This window comes from Electrona antarctica (assembly GCF_951216825.1).
Source record: "Electrona antarctica genome assembly, chromosome: 10".
Taxonomy (NCBI): Eukaryota; Metazoa; Chordata; class Actinopteri; order Myctophiformes; family Myctophidae; genus Electrona; species Electrona antarctica.
The window spans coordinates 49,286,336-49,302,748 of NC_136791.1; the positions used below are offsets into that span (position 1 = coordinate 49,286,336).

Below are 16,413 nucleotides of genomic sequence, written 5' to 3' on the forward strand. Positions count from 1 at the left end.
AGGTAGGTAGGTAGGTAGGTAGGTAGGTACTAGGTATGTAGGTATGTAGGTAGGTAGGTAGGTAGGTAGGTACTAGGTAGGTATGTAGGTAGGTAGGTAGGTAGGTAGGTATAGGTAGGTATAGGTAGGTAGGTAGGTACTAGGTAGGTAGGTAGGTAGGTAGGTAGGTAGGTACTAGGTAGGTAGGTAGGTAGTAGAGACTGACATTTTGTCGGGACTCCCGCGGGACACGGGATTCCCGCGGGATTCCCGCGGGATGGGATTCATATTTTTAATGATCCCGTGATCGGGACGGGACGGGAATGAAAGTTAACGGGAGCGTGCAGGATCGTGAATGACGTTGGTCGCGCTGCCAAGTTCCAACCAAAAGAACAGAAGCACCCATTTTTGTTGTAGTCATCTTTCTGTGAGCCAACACTCTTTTGCTGACACAGGTCAAAAGAACTACATAGTTACCCATAATCCAGCAGTGCTAGTGCTGCCTTCCACAACACAAAAAACTCCTCTATGCAATCCAGTCGGGCTGGACGTCTTTTACAGTTTTATATGAAAACATCGCAATGCGGCCGTGTATGATTCTGCATCGCGCCGGTGCCGTGATTTAATCGATTATTTATAAACCAGATCATCCTGATGCATTTGTTTCCCCTGGCAGTGGCAATGTTGCAACTTTCAATTGTGATGCTACGTTAGCTACATGCTAACGCTGTTACTGTTAGCTAGCTCCCTGAACAGCTCCCTGAGTGAATGTCCCATACACCAGTGGTTCCCAAACATGTTCGTGTCAAGGACCCCTAAATCGACATTTATTAGCCCGCGGACCCCCATTTGAAAAGATGCCAGGGACGGGGACCCCCATAAGAGAAGATTTTTATTACGGTTCAACTTCTAGCTGTGATTCTCAACCATTTTAATTTCAAGGACCCCCAGTTTGACATGCATTAGTCTACGGACCCATGGCATTTTTATCGCTGGGACCCCCAAATTATATTGTAAAATCAATCAAGTTAATTTAACTCTTGAGTGTATACAAATGGAACAACATTTGGTTCCATTTGTACACTCCCATAACATAATTTGTTAGACCCATAAGGGTCCATTTGGTTCCAAACTATTAATTAGCTGGGGACCCCCTGGAACTCCCTCAAGGACCCCTGGGAACCACTGCCATACACACAGACTTGTACACTGAATAAATATTCATATAGAGTTAAATTAACACTGAGGGTTTTTTTTATCTTAATTGACAAAGCACTTGTTAACTGTTAAGCTTTAAGTTCTGTTCAGGGAAAAACAGTGTCAATGACTAACAGGAGCGGGATGGGAGCGGGAGTCATTTCGAGTGGGAGCGGGATGGGATCAGGAGTCATTCTACAGGAGTGGGACAGGATGGGATTTTTTTTAAACTCTGGCCCAGGAGTGGGACAGGACAGGATTTTTTCTGTGGGAGTGGGACAGGACAGGAGTGAAAATCCACTCCCGTGTCAGTCTCTAGTAGGTAGGTAGGTAGGTAGGTAGGTACTAGGTAGGTAGGTAGGTAGGTAGGTAGGTAGGTAGGTAGGTAGGTATGTAGGTAGGTAGGTAGGTACTAGGTAGGTAGGTAGGTAGGTAGGTAGGTAGGTAGGTACTTAGGTAGGTAGGTAGGTAGGTAGGTAGGTAGGTAGGTAGGTAGGTAGGTAGGTACTAGGTAGGTAGGTAGGTAGGTAGGTAGGTAGGTACTTAGGTAGGTAGGTAGGTAGGTAGGTAGGTATATGTAGGTATGTAGGTAGGTAGGTACTTAGGTAGGTATGTAGGTAGGTAGGTACTAGGTAGGTAGGTATGTAGGTAGGTAGGTACTAGGTAGGTAGGTAGGTAGGTAGGTAGGTAGGTAGGTACTTAGGTAGGTAGGTAGGTAGGTAGGTAGGTACTAGGTAGGTAGGTAGGTAGGTAGGTAGGTAGGTACTTAGGTAGGTAGGTAGGTAGGTAGGTAGGTAGGTACTTAGGTAGGTAGGTAGGTAGGTAGGTAGGTACTTAGGTAGGTAGGTAGGTAGGTAGGTAGGTAGGTAGGTAGGTAGGTAGGTAGGTACTTAGGTATGTAGGTAGGTAGGTAGGTAGGTACTTAGGTAGGTAGGTAGGTAGGTAGGTAGGTAGGTACTTAGGTATGTAGGTAGGTAGGTAGGTAGGTAGGTAGGTACTTAGGTATGTAGGTATGTAGGTAGGTAGGTAGGTAGGTAGGTACTTAGGTATGTAGGTAGGTAGGTAGGTAGGTAGGTAGGTAGGTAGGTAGGTAGGTAGGTACTTAGGTATGTAGGTAGGTAGGTAGGTAGGTAGGTAGGTAGGTAGGTACTTAGGTATGTAGGTATGTAGGTAGGTAGGTAGGTAGGTACTTAGGTATGTAGGTAGGTAGGTAGGTAGGTAGGTAGGTAGGTACTTAGGTATGTAGGTAGGTAGGTAGGTAGGTAGGTAGGTAGGTAGGTAGGTAGGTAGGTAGGTACTTAGGTATGTAGGTAGGTAGGTAGGTATGTATGTAGGTAGGTAGGTAGGTAGGTAGGTAGGTAGGTAGGTAGGTAGGTAGGTAGGTCGGTAGGTAGTCTTTATTCATCCCCATGGGAAATTCAGGTATCCCATTAGTGCTTACAGGATTGCTGATATGCAGTCTAACAGCAGTGCACAACCTTGATTGGGAACATTGCTTTTATACAATAGCTCTAAACTATTAATCAAGTAATAATGGGAGACAACATTTTATGGCTCTGCCAACACATGTAGGCCTTGTTCCTTCAGGACTCCAGCAAACATGTTGCTGCAATCAGCCCTCCTGACCAAGTGTGTAAATAACCGTCTAACATTAGCTAGCTGAGTGACAGGTTCAGTGCTGTTACTGAACATCATGCAGCACTGATGGAATGCCTCTTGGCCAATCAAATTAACTGTCATAAAAACTGAGACAACATGCTTTTCTTCCCTCAGTCATGACGACCAACAACAAGGTCAATGTCATGTGAGTGGAGACAGGGCAGAGTGCATCAACGATGTTGATTTGATGGACTTACTGTTGTAGTCATAGCAACAGTTGCCATAGTACCGACAGGAGCTGGAACAGGAGCAGTTTCCCAGGTTGTAGCCACAGTTGTATTGACATGAGGGTCGGGCTGAGGGAGACAGGAGCATAATATTGCAACACTTAACCCATTTACACCTGAGTTAAAAACATTCACTTTGAAAGAATATATATTCAAAGATTTGCGCCACATTTTTACAATTTTTCAAAAATAGCAGACCTACAAGCCACGCTATGAGCTTGTAGATCTGCTATTTTTCAATAGCTAAATTATAACATAATTTTTAAAACACCAAAAGGGGTTCCCACCCAAAATGGGTTCAACTCATTCACTTGTCCAACTTGGAATCCTTGAGTCGCTTCCAGATAACAGCTCTGCTCGTGTGGGCCCAATAAGGTGGCAGAATGGGATCAGGGCTTTTGTCCTGATGTGGATTACTACGAGACAGTTAGAAACTGCACAGAATTGAATAAAGGAATTGAATAAAGAAAGTGGAATGTTGGTTGTCAAAAGTATATGGACATACAGGACATTGGACTATATATTCTGTGGAGATAAGCGGCTGACGGCAGGCGAAGACCTGTCCTACAAGGTTAGGCTGCATAGTGACCAGTAAGTATACATCTATTGTGTCCTTGTTATTCTCTATGTTTAAAAAAGAAGACAGAAATGATTTTAACCAATAGGCCTACACACTGTTTATTCTTTAACCCATTTAGACCTGACATCGAAATTAAAAAAAAGTCTTCTGAAAGAATATATATTCAAAGATCTGTGCCGCATTTTTACGATTTAAAAAAATAGCAGATCTACAAGCTCGTAGCGCGCCACTCGGTGGCGCACTATGAGCTTGTAGATCTGCTATTTTTGAGTGGTGTAAACCACTCCTACAACTGGCTTTTTTGTGCAGAAAAAATGAGCAATGGTTGCTATGTTCACCCTGTTGTAATGACGTAATGAAATCACACCCGGGTGAACAGGGTGAACATAGCAACCATGCTAATTTTTTCTGCACAAAAAAAGCCAGGTAATGAAATCACACCCGGGTGTGATTTCATTACGTCAGACATGATTTCATTACGTCAGACAGACCTTACACCACTCAGTTCACACGGGTGTGATTTTTTAATAGCTAAAGCATAACATGATGCTTAGTTAAAACACCAAAAGGGGTTCCCGCCCAAAATGCGTTAATACCTAGGTGTAAGATGGACCATATGGGTTCCCGTATCAGGAACCACTGTTGAATTGGTTTCTAACCGTTAGATGGATATTTGCAAAAGAAAGAAAGAAAGAAAGAAAGAAAGAAAGAAAGAAAGCATCTGAGACAGCAGTGACAACGCAAGTAACTGTCAAACATAGGCCTAGTTGTGAATACAGTTGGCCATAGTATATACCTGGATATTTTTGCTTATGTGAAAATAACGAGTGTAAATTATAAGTAGGGCTGCAATTATTGATTATTATGATAGTGATTATTATATACTAGAAGTTTGCGCGCCTAGCGCCATGCATCCGTGTTGTTTGTTATATTATATTGTGTGTCCGAGTAACTGACAGACACACACATTAGGGCATTCACTTCTAGTCATTTTTACTAGTTGACTAGTTGCCTAGTTTACTAGTCGACTAGTCGACTAGTTGTTTAACTACCTATTATGTAAAAAAATTAAATACATTTAAAAAAAAAACTATAACTATAATCTACCTGATCTTGAGGCCTACAAAATCGGGGAAAAAATAAAAAGAATAATCTTTTTTTTTCTTTTCTTATCAACTAGTCAACTAGTACCAACAAGGTCGACTAGTGGATTTACTAGTCGATTTACACACACACACACACACACACACACACACACACACACACACACACACACACACACACACACACACACACACACACACACACACACTAGTGTGTGTGTGTGTGTGTGTGTGTTAGTTGCTTAATGCCCTAACACACACACACACACACACACACACACACACACACAGCGTACATTTTGAAAGGCAGGTCTTTGGCCAGTGGCCATGTTTTGTCTGTGCTGGGCAGTTTGTGTGGCCGCTCACGATGTGTCTTTGGCCACTGACCATGTTTTTTACTTTTAATTTATTTGTTCAAACATTGACAAACATTACAAATAAATGCATCGTAAATACACTGGAATTAAGATGCTAAATTTCAGCTGCAGTCACCCACACAAAACATAAAAACTAAACAGGCAGGCAGTGAAGCACATTACCGGTAGGCCTACATTACGAGACATAAAAACAAACATACAAGAAACAAAGTACAAGGTATAAAGTGACTCTATATGGTTTAGCAGCGTTTTTAAAGGACAACACAGAATTGTAACTAAAGTAACTAAACTTTCTACATCACACCTCTCAAGCCTGTAAATCGTTTCCTTTTTTAATTTAATTGCCATTACCATTCATCCCTATTCTCTATGTTTGAGAAAATAAATGCAGAAGTGATTTTAGAAACCTGTTGGTGGTTCTGTTCGTGGTTCTGTTGGTGGTTCTCTTGGTGGTTCTGTTGGTGGTTCTGTTGGCGGTTGTGTTGGCGATTCTGTTGGTTAGATGAAAGTTTGCAAAAGAAAGAAAGAAAGAAAGAAAAAAGTTAATTATGTTCAGCACCGAGACAACAGTAACAGTAAACAGGACAGTTCAATTTAACCATTATTCACACCATTTTACAAAATGGCTTGACATGTCAATATGATAAATGTTACATGTCCTGTCTGTGGGTCTATACAAAGCAAGGCTTTTGCACACCTACGGGCAACAGGTGCGTAGGAGAGGGTAAGGTGCCCGACAGTGAAAAAGAACAAACACCTGCACACTGTCTTCAAATGCAGTGAAAAAACTTCAATAGGGAAACAGCAACGTTTCGGTTAGGGTTAGGTTTCGGCTGCAGAGGCCGAAACATTGCTGTTTTCCTATTAAAGTTTTTTCACTGCATTTGAAGACAGTGTGCGGGTGTTGTTTGTTCTGTCTGTGGGTCTGAAACACATACAACAGTTGATAATACAGAGATTAAAATAGGGTGCACTTTGCATCCCAAAACGCAGTTTATAGTTAAGGGACGCAATAAAACAAACAACCTCTGCATCCACGGGATGCACTACTGTACTACTGTACTGTTTTTTATTCTAGTTTATTTTGCTAGCTATAGTTACAATAATTATTTCTTCTTCTGTTTTCTACATGAATATAACCACATTATAACCATATAAAATGAAATGGGAGTTAAAAGCTGCAATTTGTAAAAATGGCAACATTTTCATACTGAAATTCCCAACGTCGTTGAAGTGGGACTCATAAAATGTCCCAGGGACTCGTCTAAAAGACCAACCCTGCATCCCGGGACTCATTACATTGAAAACCTATTTACATCACTGAGTTAGCCATAGTATAGCTGGATGTATTGGCTGATGTGAAAGCAAAGGGTGGCAAAGGCCAGACTAATTACATTATACAGTAGGGCTATGCCTGCAACTAACTGTAACTGTTTTTTTGTTTTTTTCTTTTATAATTTTTATCCCACGATTTTGTAACCCATCTTTCACCCCTGTGTCAATTATCTAATGTGATCATGGGCTCTACACACCCTCCGCCAACCTAGTCCCCATATATGGGGGACATGGGGATAGCAACGGACTTGAACTCATGCTTCCTTCATGCCTGAGTGTCCAAGTTGTCCAACTGTATTTTTTTAATAATAGATGTATTCAATACCGTATTAACTGGTGCACCCATATGTCCAGTACAATCTACATGAAAGTTCATCAAGACTCACCTGTGGAGTAATCGTGCCACCCTGAAGAAAAACAACAATAATTTATGTTGTTATTAAAGAACAAAAGTTGTCATTGTAATGTGAAAGGGTTATAAACATGACCAGACAAAAATGACTACACATTACCTTGCACCCCATGCGAGACCACGACACACCAAAGAACCAAGAGAGCCTGCATTGTCATGGTTCACCTTCCCCTTCAGAACAGAACATGCCTCAGCCCTGAATCATAACAGCTTATATACTCTGTCACCCATGAGAAGGTTTCCTTATAGCCCCCATAAAGTGGAGAGGACTGAATTTGACTGATCCCTCAATAAATAATGTGTGTGAGAAAAGACACACCTGGGTCATTTCATCATATCATAAAGTGAACACTATACAACTATATTAATAACTGTTCACATCTTTGCTTCAGGTTAAATATTAGACGCCATTAGATACGGCTTATTAAGATTAATTATTATATCAGCAAACAGAACATTTTGGGCGAGGCAGTGGCTCAGGAAGTAGAGCAGCTGTCTTTGATCTTTATTTATCTTGAACAAACAAAAAGTACAGAAAATTCCATAGGCCTACTCCTTTTCACAACAGAGAAGAAAAAGCTAATTTTGTCTGCCCCTTCTTACCTTGTCATGTTACATAATACAAAATGTTAATATGTTAATAATATAAAAGATTTTCAAATATTGATTGGCTCAGAGGAGATTGCTCAATTGTGGCAGAAACATTATTATGAACTGTTCAATTGCGTTCAAAGCAACTCCTTTATAGTGGGCAACATTGATAACAGTGAGGATGTTACCATTTCCCCACAAGAAATCTATGATGCAGTCAGAGTACTTAAAGATAAGGCATGTGGTATGGACAAAATATCAGCTGAGCATTTAAAGTTTGCAGGCAGAGAACTCTGCCCCTTACTTTCTATCTGCTTCACTGGGTTTTTAATTCATGGTGTTTTACCAAGTTCTATTTTATCAGTTTTATTAGTGCCTGTTATTAAAGATAAGTCTGGGAAGCTGAATAGCTCAGATAACTATCGGCCAATAGCCCTGGCCAGTATTTTATCCAATGTCGCCGAAAACGAAACGGTCCAAAACGATCGAGAAATGACAGAGTTACTGTGTGGGGGAATTAGCAGACAACACACTCTCTCTCTGTCTCTCTCCCTCTCCATCTCTCATGCACACTCCACATTGTAATTAGCAGGCAACAGTGCAACACTATCTCTCTCTGTTTCTAGCACAACAGCGCCACGTTTGCCCGTATTGGTACCATAGGGACATACGGATGGACATAGGGAGGGACGGACATTGCTGTTCCTTGGAGTGGTTTCACCACTCATAAATCGTGTCAGACAGAGAAGCATTGTTTTCATCTTTATGGATGACCTATCTAAACAGCTGAACAGCTGTGATACAGTGTGTCGGGTCGGCAACACAGTCATCAACCACTTGATGTATGCAGGTGATTTGGTCATCCTATGCCCATATAGTGCTGGCCTTCAGCAGTTACTGAGGGTCTGCTCTCAATATGGCTCAGAATGTGACATTATTTATAATTCTTCAGTCTTTTTTCTGTCTGGTACAGCCCTTATGAGGTCAAGTACTAGGCCATTATTTAACAAATGATCTATCTGATGATAGGAACATATCTACAGGCATCGTAGAATGTTATATGCACAAGCAAACATCATTGTTCGTAAGTTTAGTATGTGTTCAGCTTCTGTGAAGTCCACACTACTTCAATGTTTTTGCACATCGATGTATACTGCCCACTTGTGGAGACGCTACAAAAAGAGCAGTATGCAGAAACCCAATGTGGTTTATAATGATGCCTTGAGACTGCTGCTTAAAGTGCCACGGTGCAGCAGTGCAAGCGAAATGTTTGTCAGCATCGGTGACGGTGGACCCACCTGCTCCACTGTGCTGCGGAACCTCACGTACAAATGTATGTGCAGGCTGTCTGATTCTGCCAACGGCATTATTTTAATTCTGACTAACCCTTTATTGAGTTCAGTCAGGTTTGTTTCTAAACTGTGGAACCAATAGCGTGTAAGCCTGTATATGAATTTATGATTGTATGTGGACAATGTCTGCCTTTGTTGTCTCCACCAGGCTGAAGGCATGGGGAGAGAGTATGTTTTGCACTCCGTCCGTGTGTGTGTGTGTGTGTGTGTGTGTGTGTGTGTGTGTGTGTGTGTGTGTGTGTGTGTGTGTGTGTGTGTGTGTCCTTCCTTCCGTCCGTCCGTTATCAGCTAAACTCTGGCACCGTTGGCCCGATCCATGCCAAACTTTGCACACACACTCCCTGGATGCCAACGACGAACCTCTGCCCCAAATATTCCTCAACGGCCTGTTATAGCGCCACCATGAGGCCGATTTAGGCAAAACACATTTCTGTAGATTACTCGTACACATTTTATCCATACATCACACAATTCGGTATACACTATCTCCATAGTCATGTGATCAACACGGCACCATTTCCCATCTTCCATCCTGATTGGCTAAGATTGGCTTCCAAAGCTCACACGATTGGTCCGTTTCGAACAAAATGCCACAAATCACAAACACAGTGTGCAATTTCCGTGAAATTATACACGCACATTTCCACTAGGCCGAGGACGACATGCCACAAATCTTTTCCCCAAATCAGCCTCACGGTGGTGCTATAACAGGCCAATTCCTGTTTTTAGCTATAACTGCATCGATCTGTATACAACTTATGTATGCACACTCCCTAGAGGCCATGGAAAAACATTGTCCCTGCATCCCTCCACATCTGCCGGTTATAGCGCCACCATGAGGCCGATTTCTGCAAAACACATTGCTTATGTTAGTCGCACAGATTTCATCCAAATCTCACGCAAATTGGTCCATATGATCTCTATAGTCATGTGATCAAGACGAGTCTGTTGGATTTCTCAGATTCTACACTGATTGGCTAAGATTGCCTTCCAAAGTCCGGCTCATCCAGAATTCTATCCTCAGAGATGCTATGAGTGATCTGGCTCTGCATTTCCTCAACAAAATGAAGAAAATTGTTGCAAAAAACTAAAACAAAAAAACATGTTTATATTACTCCTAAACATCTCACACAGTCCTATCCTCCTGATGGAGGAGACCTGTTCCCAGAAGGGCACTTTTTCTAGTTTGTCTTTGTATTTGTACATTTTTTAATGTCACTATGGACCATGTGTCTCTAATAGTTTGATTGATTGATTGATTGATAGTATATTAGTATATGTTACACAGCCTTCATTGATCAGAGCTGCTGCAGTGCCCCATATACAGTATGTGCAATTTTGGTTTTTCGATGTGACTAGTCGACCCCTAAACAGTGTTTGTGCCAAGGTTGGTGCGTATTGGAGCACGTGCTGTGGGCCCTGGTCGCAACACGTTGCCCCTGGTGGGACTATTGTCATGGGGCAGGCCCCTGAACAGTGTTTGTGCAAAGTTTGGTGCGGTTTGGAGCACGTGCTGTGGGCCCTGGGGGGCAACACGTTGCCCCTGGTGGGACTATTTTCATGGTAGGCCCCTGAACAAAGTTTGGTGCGGATTGATGTATCTGGTATCCACTTTCTCAATGCCAGCACAGCTGTAAAGAACTGATGCTAGTGGTGTTTCACTTTTCCCCACACCTAATATTGCTACATGTTCAAAGATGCAAGTGCATAGTCTGATTACTTTGGAGCATCAAGAACAGTGGGCAGATACTTTTTTTTCTTCTTTTTTTAACAATGTTTTCCTGATGTTTAAAAATATGTTTTTAAAAGAAGATCTTACTACATATTACTTGTGTTCTTTAGGTCCTGATGATGGTACTTGTCTGACCGTAATGATGATGACAAATAACACAGAGAAAAGTGTATACAGGCTTTAAAAAAATCCTTGTCTTATCTCAGGGGATTTATTTGCAGCACCACAAACATTGATAGAGTTGAGAGAGTGCATGTTGATCTCTCTCTCTCTTGTTTTGTATTTTCAATTCATAGCATATTTCTCATGATGTGTTTCGCCCTAACAGAATAGTAAAAGGTTACAGCTCATTGGCCATGGTTGTCATTTATGTAAGGGATAATATCTGGCGAATTTAAATAAATGTTTTATAATCCATATGCGCCAAAGACATTGAATTTATGTCCATGTTGGCGTGCCACAGTCTGTTTTTGCCTCTATCATTTATCAATAATACATTTATAATTTCCCATATGCATTGCTGTGAACATTTAACAATTTATCACATGAATGATATTTACAAAAGAGCAAACCCGGACCCTAGAGTACACAGCATAGAACGATCCCTCTTATCTCATGAGAAGATCTAGTCTGCCAAGTTCTGTTGCACCAGATGTCACTGAAGGACTTGTCATCTTCAAGGATGTACAAGTCGCATAGTGTTACATAACAGCTCATAAAGAACACTTGGTGTTTGTGTTCTTTTCCCAGGACAGGTTAACCCATTTTCAGATTCTAATGTCTTCTACATCCTGACAGTTTTCTGAAAAAGCTATGTTTCTATGTCAGTGGTTCTTCGATTTTTCAAAAATAGCAGACCTACAAGCTCGTAGCGCGCCACCGAGTGGCGCGCTATGAGCTTGTAGATCTGCTATTTTTCAATAGCTAAAGCATAACATAATGCTAACACCAAAAGGGGTTCCCGCCCAAAATGGGTTAAGTCATTGGTTCTCAAAATGGGGTCCAGGGACCCCCAGGGGTCCTTGGGGGGGGGGGGGGGGGGGGTCCCCAGCAGAATTAGTTAATGTAGCGTCACAATCTCTTTAACCACTTTATCCATTTATATGTTGGCTATTCAAAATTAGCACTTTATGCCGCAGGCTTGTAGATCTGCTATTTTTGGAGAAAGAATTATAATTTTATATATATATACACACACACACACACACACACACACACACACACACACACACACACACACACACACACACACACACACACACACACACACACACACACACACACACACACACACACAGTATATGTTTGGAAACTTATAATAGATATAATATATAATAGAATAGAATAATTTCGGTATTACATACCGGTATGGGGGTCCGCAGCTACATCATCATACTATAATTCACTCAATGTCTGAGTGAATGTCTGAGTGAGTGAGTGAATGAAACACTGTGTAGCTCCTGCACCAATCGCTCCGGCATTGACCATACCATAATATTACGGAGATTGAAAAATATTGATTAATAATGAATTTATTAGTGCATTAAAATTACCCTTCCACTTACATGGGGAAATGCGAAAAGTATTTTTCTCTCAGAAACCGTCCGAGCTACAGTCACAACACTTGGAGGTGAGGTTCATAATAATTATTAAAATGAATGTAATAAATAATTACATCAGTTTTTTTGATTGATTGATTGAAATATTTATTAACAGTTTGCAGAATTACAGTACATCTCAAGCACAAACTCAATACAAAGACTGTTAACTGTGAGGGGACGACCCAATTAAGCATTACACTTGTTTACAAGAGGGTCCACCTTGTTCAATTCATCAAAACATTTAGAGACGTACAAATAGACACTTCTATATAGTCAAAGAACAGAAAAGGAATTCATCATAAAAGAGGTAAAAAGGGAAAAGAAACATATTCTGTGAGGGGTAAAAGGGGTGGGGGGGTTTCAGATTTTACGGGGGCCAGTTTCGAATTGCAGCCGTCCGTAGTCTGCCTCATGGTGGCGCTATAACAGCCCACTTTACATTTCGCCTTATAACTCTTGAACCGTATAGGTCGTAAAATCAAAATTTCACTTTCACTGGATTCCTTGGGACTTGGGTCATGACGCATCTCCCCATATAGGCCACGCCCATTTGCGTCATGATAGACTTTCCGCCATTTTGACTTTTCTGCAAAACACACTTTTTGCTCTTCCACCTACAGCTATTGTGCAGATCTCACAAAAACGGTACACATGATCTCTGGACCTATCCCATTAAAACACCACAGGCAGAATTTCCATAGTGTGTATCGTTCGGCTGTAATCGGCGTCCAAAGTTAGTGGGAGGGGCCTGTTTTACAAAACAATGACCCACATCAAAAACGGAATGTCCAATCCGCCCCAAATTTCATTCACATGTCGAGGGTGGTTTAATCAACGGAGAGCCCAAAGCAATTCCATTTTCATCCACAGGGGGCACAAACGTTTATTGCAAAAACATGCTTTTTGGGGGATAAATCTGCTATGTTTGCGATAGAGTAGCCTACGTGAGCTATAGCGAGACAGGACAATTCCCTCCCAATCAGTAATGTGATCTATTACATCGCATTACCCACACTGCACATAATTTGGTGTTCATATATTCAAAACGGGTGAGGTCTAGTATATATCAATTTGGGGGTCCTTGACACAAAAAACTAAGAGGAGGATATAAAGCTTGACACACTTGTCTTGTGGTAACATTGTAAAGTTTTAATTTATAGAAAATAACTGATTTTCAACTGAAAAAGTATATCATTTATCAAAGTATAAATTGGGCTCAATGGTTCGTGTTATAAGTGGGTCTGTGTGTCTATATGTTTATGTTTATGTTTATTGAAGGATCCCCATTAGAGACACATGGATGAGCCTCTAGTCTTCCTAGGGTCCTGAATAAAGTAAATACAATACAGATGTACAACTAAAAATACAAATTAAAATAAAAACTGAACAATAAAACAAAAATAATACAAAAACAAATTCACATTATAAATTCAAATCTAGCAAACAAATACACAAAGTTATGTATTTCACAAATTGACAAGGTATCGTTTGATATGTGTTTTGAAAGTAATTGTGTTGTTTATTGTAGATAAGATGTTTTTGGGCAGAGCATTCCAGAGAATTATTGACCTAGGCCTATATATACCAGTGTTTTTTAGACAATTTGATTTTGGTATTGTTTTTATTCTTATGTTTCCAGAAGCTGCTCCTCTATAGTGTCGTAACCATGTTCAGAAGTCATTTTTAACTGGTGAGCCAAGCTATACGGCTTACCAGTGGTAATAATGTTCTGCAGTAGCATTAGAAGACTCACTGCTAATTTCTTTTCAACCATCAGCCATGCCAGATGTTTGTGCATATAACTAATACTTGTCCTGTATGAACAACAGCCTAGTGCCAGACGAGCCGCTTTATTCTGAGCAACCTGCAACTTTTTCAAATCAGATTTTGTAGCTGATGATCAGATAACAGGGCAGTATTCTAAATGAGACAAACCCAAAGAATGAATATAACAGATTTCATTATAGAGGGAGTGATGAAAACAGAACACTTCCTAGTCGTACCGATTCATCTTCCCATTTTGATAACCATATAATTGATATGTTTAGACCAAGATAAAGAGCTAGCATATCTATAGTTACTCCCAGAAGTTGTTCACCTGTTCAATTTGTGTGTTGCCAATTGACAGTTTTAACATTCTTGCCCAACATGTATCTAGATGTCCGACTGTTCAAAGCACTTTGTAACTTTGTTTAAAAAAGTGCTATATAAATAAAGTTTTATTATTATTTTATTATAGATCCAAGCACAATGGCCTTTGTCTTGGAAATATTTAACCAGCTTATTGCACTCAATCCACTCATAAATGTCTGCTAAAGCCCTGATTAATGTGTCAGTTACAGCTTTCTCAGATGTGGCCGCACTGTATAATGTTGTGTCATCATCAGCATACAAAATTGTATTAACATTTTTTACACCCAATGGTAAATCATTAGTGAAAATGGAGTATAACAGAGGCCCTAGGCAACTACCTTGTGGAACTCCACAGTTAATGGGGTTCCATTTTGAATAGCTGCCATTAAAGAAGACCCTCTGCTGTCTCCCTGAGAGATCATGAATAAACCAAGACAATGCATTGGAGGTGAAACCGTAACACTGTAGCTTATCAAGCAAGGTATGATCAATTACATCAAATGCTGCACTGAAATCCAGCATAACAGCACGATAAATATCATCATTAATTTGTAAAAGTGCAGCGCTTGTGGAATGGCCTTCCCTGTATGCATGCTGAAAGGGTGAGAGTAGATAATTATTGGAGAAGTAGTCCATGACTAACCTGACTCCGTCAGCGGCAGCTAGAGGCGGGATCAAGGCATACACAGTGCTGCCTTGATCCCGCCTCTAGCTGCTGCTGATTGGCCAGGCCGTTTTGTGGCCGGGCATCAAGTCTGCCTGAGAGTTCCCAGATGGGAGCAGGAGGGGGGAACCCCATCTGGCGGAGTCAGGTTAGTCCATGACCTGTTTGAATCAAAATGTTTCCATTATTTTACTTAGCAACGGTAAAATACTGATAGGACGGCTGTTTGGACCACATGTTTTATTCTTATCTTTTGGAAGTGGAATGATTTTAGCTTCCTTCCATACTGTTGGATGAACGCCGCTGTTTAAACACTGGTTGACATATAGGAGTAACTAAAGAATTGCACCAGTTTCAATATTCTACTGTCTAAGGGCCGATTCATACTCCTATTTTACCGCTGTTTCGGCGCTGTAGTGCCGAAATGATTTCGGCTCGTCAGAAATTTTCAGTAGCACCGAAGAGCCGACTTTAGGACGGTACCCGCCCCCCCGAACGTCAAATGACGTCACATTGTAGGCTCTACAGCGCCGAACCGACTTTTATTCGGCTCTAAAATAGGAGTATGAATCGGCCCTAAGTTGTCTGTACCAGAGGAAGTGTTTCCCTATCAACCTGATTAAAGCTAAAGAGACAGTTTTTGTCTTTTGTGTACGTGATAGTGAACCATCACTACTTTGTTGACCTTCTCTTAATTTATCAACTTTAAATGGTTTTTTTTTGCGGCTTCCACCTTTATTTTATATTTTTTATAGAGGGACAGACAGTAGGTTGACATGAAATGGGGAGAGAGATGGGGGAGTGACATGCAGTAAAGGCCGTCGGGATCGGGAGTCGAACCCGCAGCACACTGCCAGACTGGACCACCAGCCAAGGTGCCTGGACCGCTGAGCCACGGCCCAGGCCTAATTTATTAACTTTATTTAAAAAAAAGAAATCATTGAAGTGGTTTGCAATATCATAAGGTTTTGTTATGAACATTCCTTCAGATTGTATGAATGAAATTGATATATTTGATTTCCTGCCCATTATTTCATTCAGTGTTGACCATAGTTTTTTCCCCATCATTTTTTGTTTCATTAATCCTATGTTTATAATACTCTCTTTTTCTTTGTATTTAACCTTGTTACTTTGTTCCTTAATTGACAGTAGATTTGTCTATCTGATCTCAATCCTAGTTTGTTTGCTGTTTTCTTTGCATTATCCCTAATTGCCATTACGTCAAGGATCTCTTTATCCAGCCATGGGGCACCTTTCGACCTAACAGTACATTTCCTAAATGGTGCAAGCCTAATATTGCCTATTTACTATTTGCATGAGCAGATTCATAAACACAAGTACAGGTAGCTATAGCCTACGTAGCTATAGCCTACGTGCATGCACTGTACATGTTTCAGTATGCATACGTGCCTAGATGAACGGATTGTGTTGGGCCAGCTGTTTGAACTCCAAGTTGGTGAACAAAAAGTTC

General features: G+C 40.9%; 1 protein-coding gene across 1 annotated transcript in view; it reads right to left on the reverse strand.

The window, feature by feature from the left end:
• LOC306931458 (uncharacterized protein) overlaps positions 1-7,027 on the reverse strand; it is a gene marked incomplete at both ends in the record, with an annotated part of 13,244 nt that extends 6,217 nt beyond the window's left edge. The window contains 2 exons of the mRNA XM_079512860.1: positions 6,844-6,864; positions 6,970-7,027. Coding sequence (XP_079368986.1) covers positions 6,844-6,864; positions 6,970-7,027 — 79 coding nt within the window. The remainder of the gene's footprint in view (positions 1-6,843; positions 6,865-6,969) is intronic.
• Between the last annotated feature and the right edge of the window lie 9,386 nt (positions 7,028-16,413).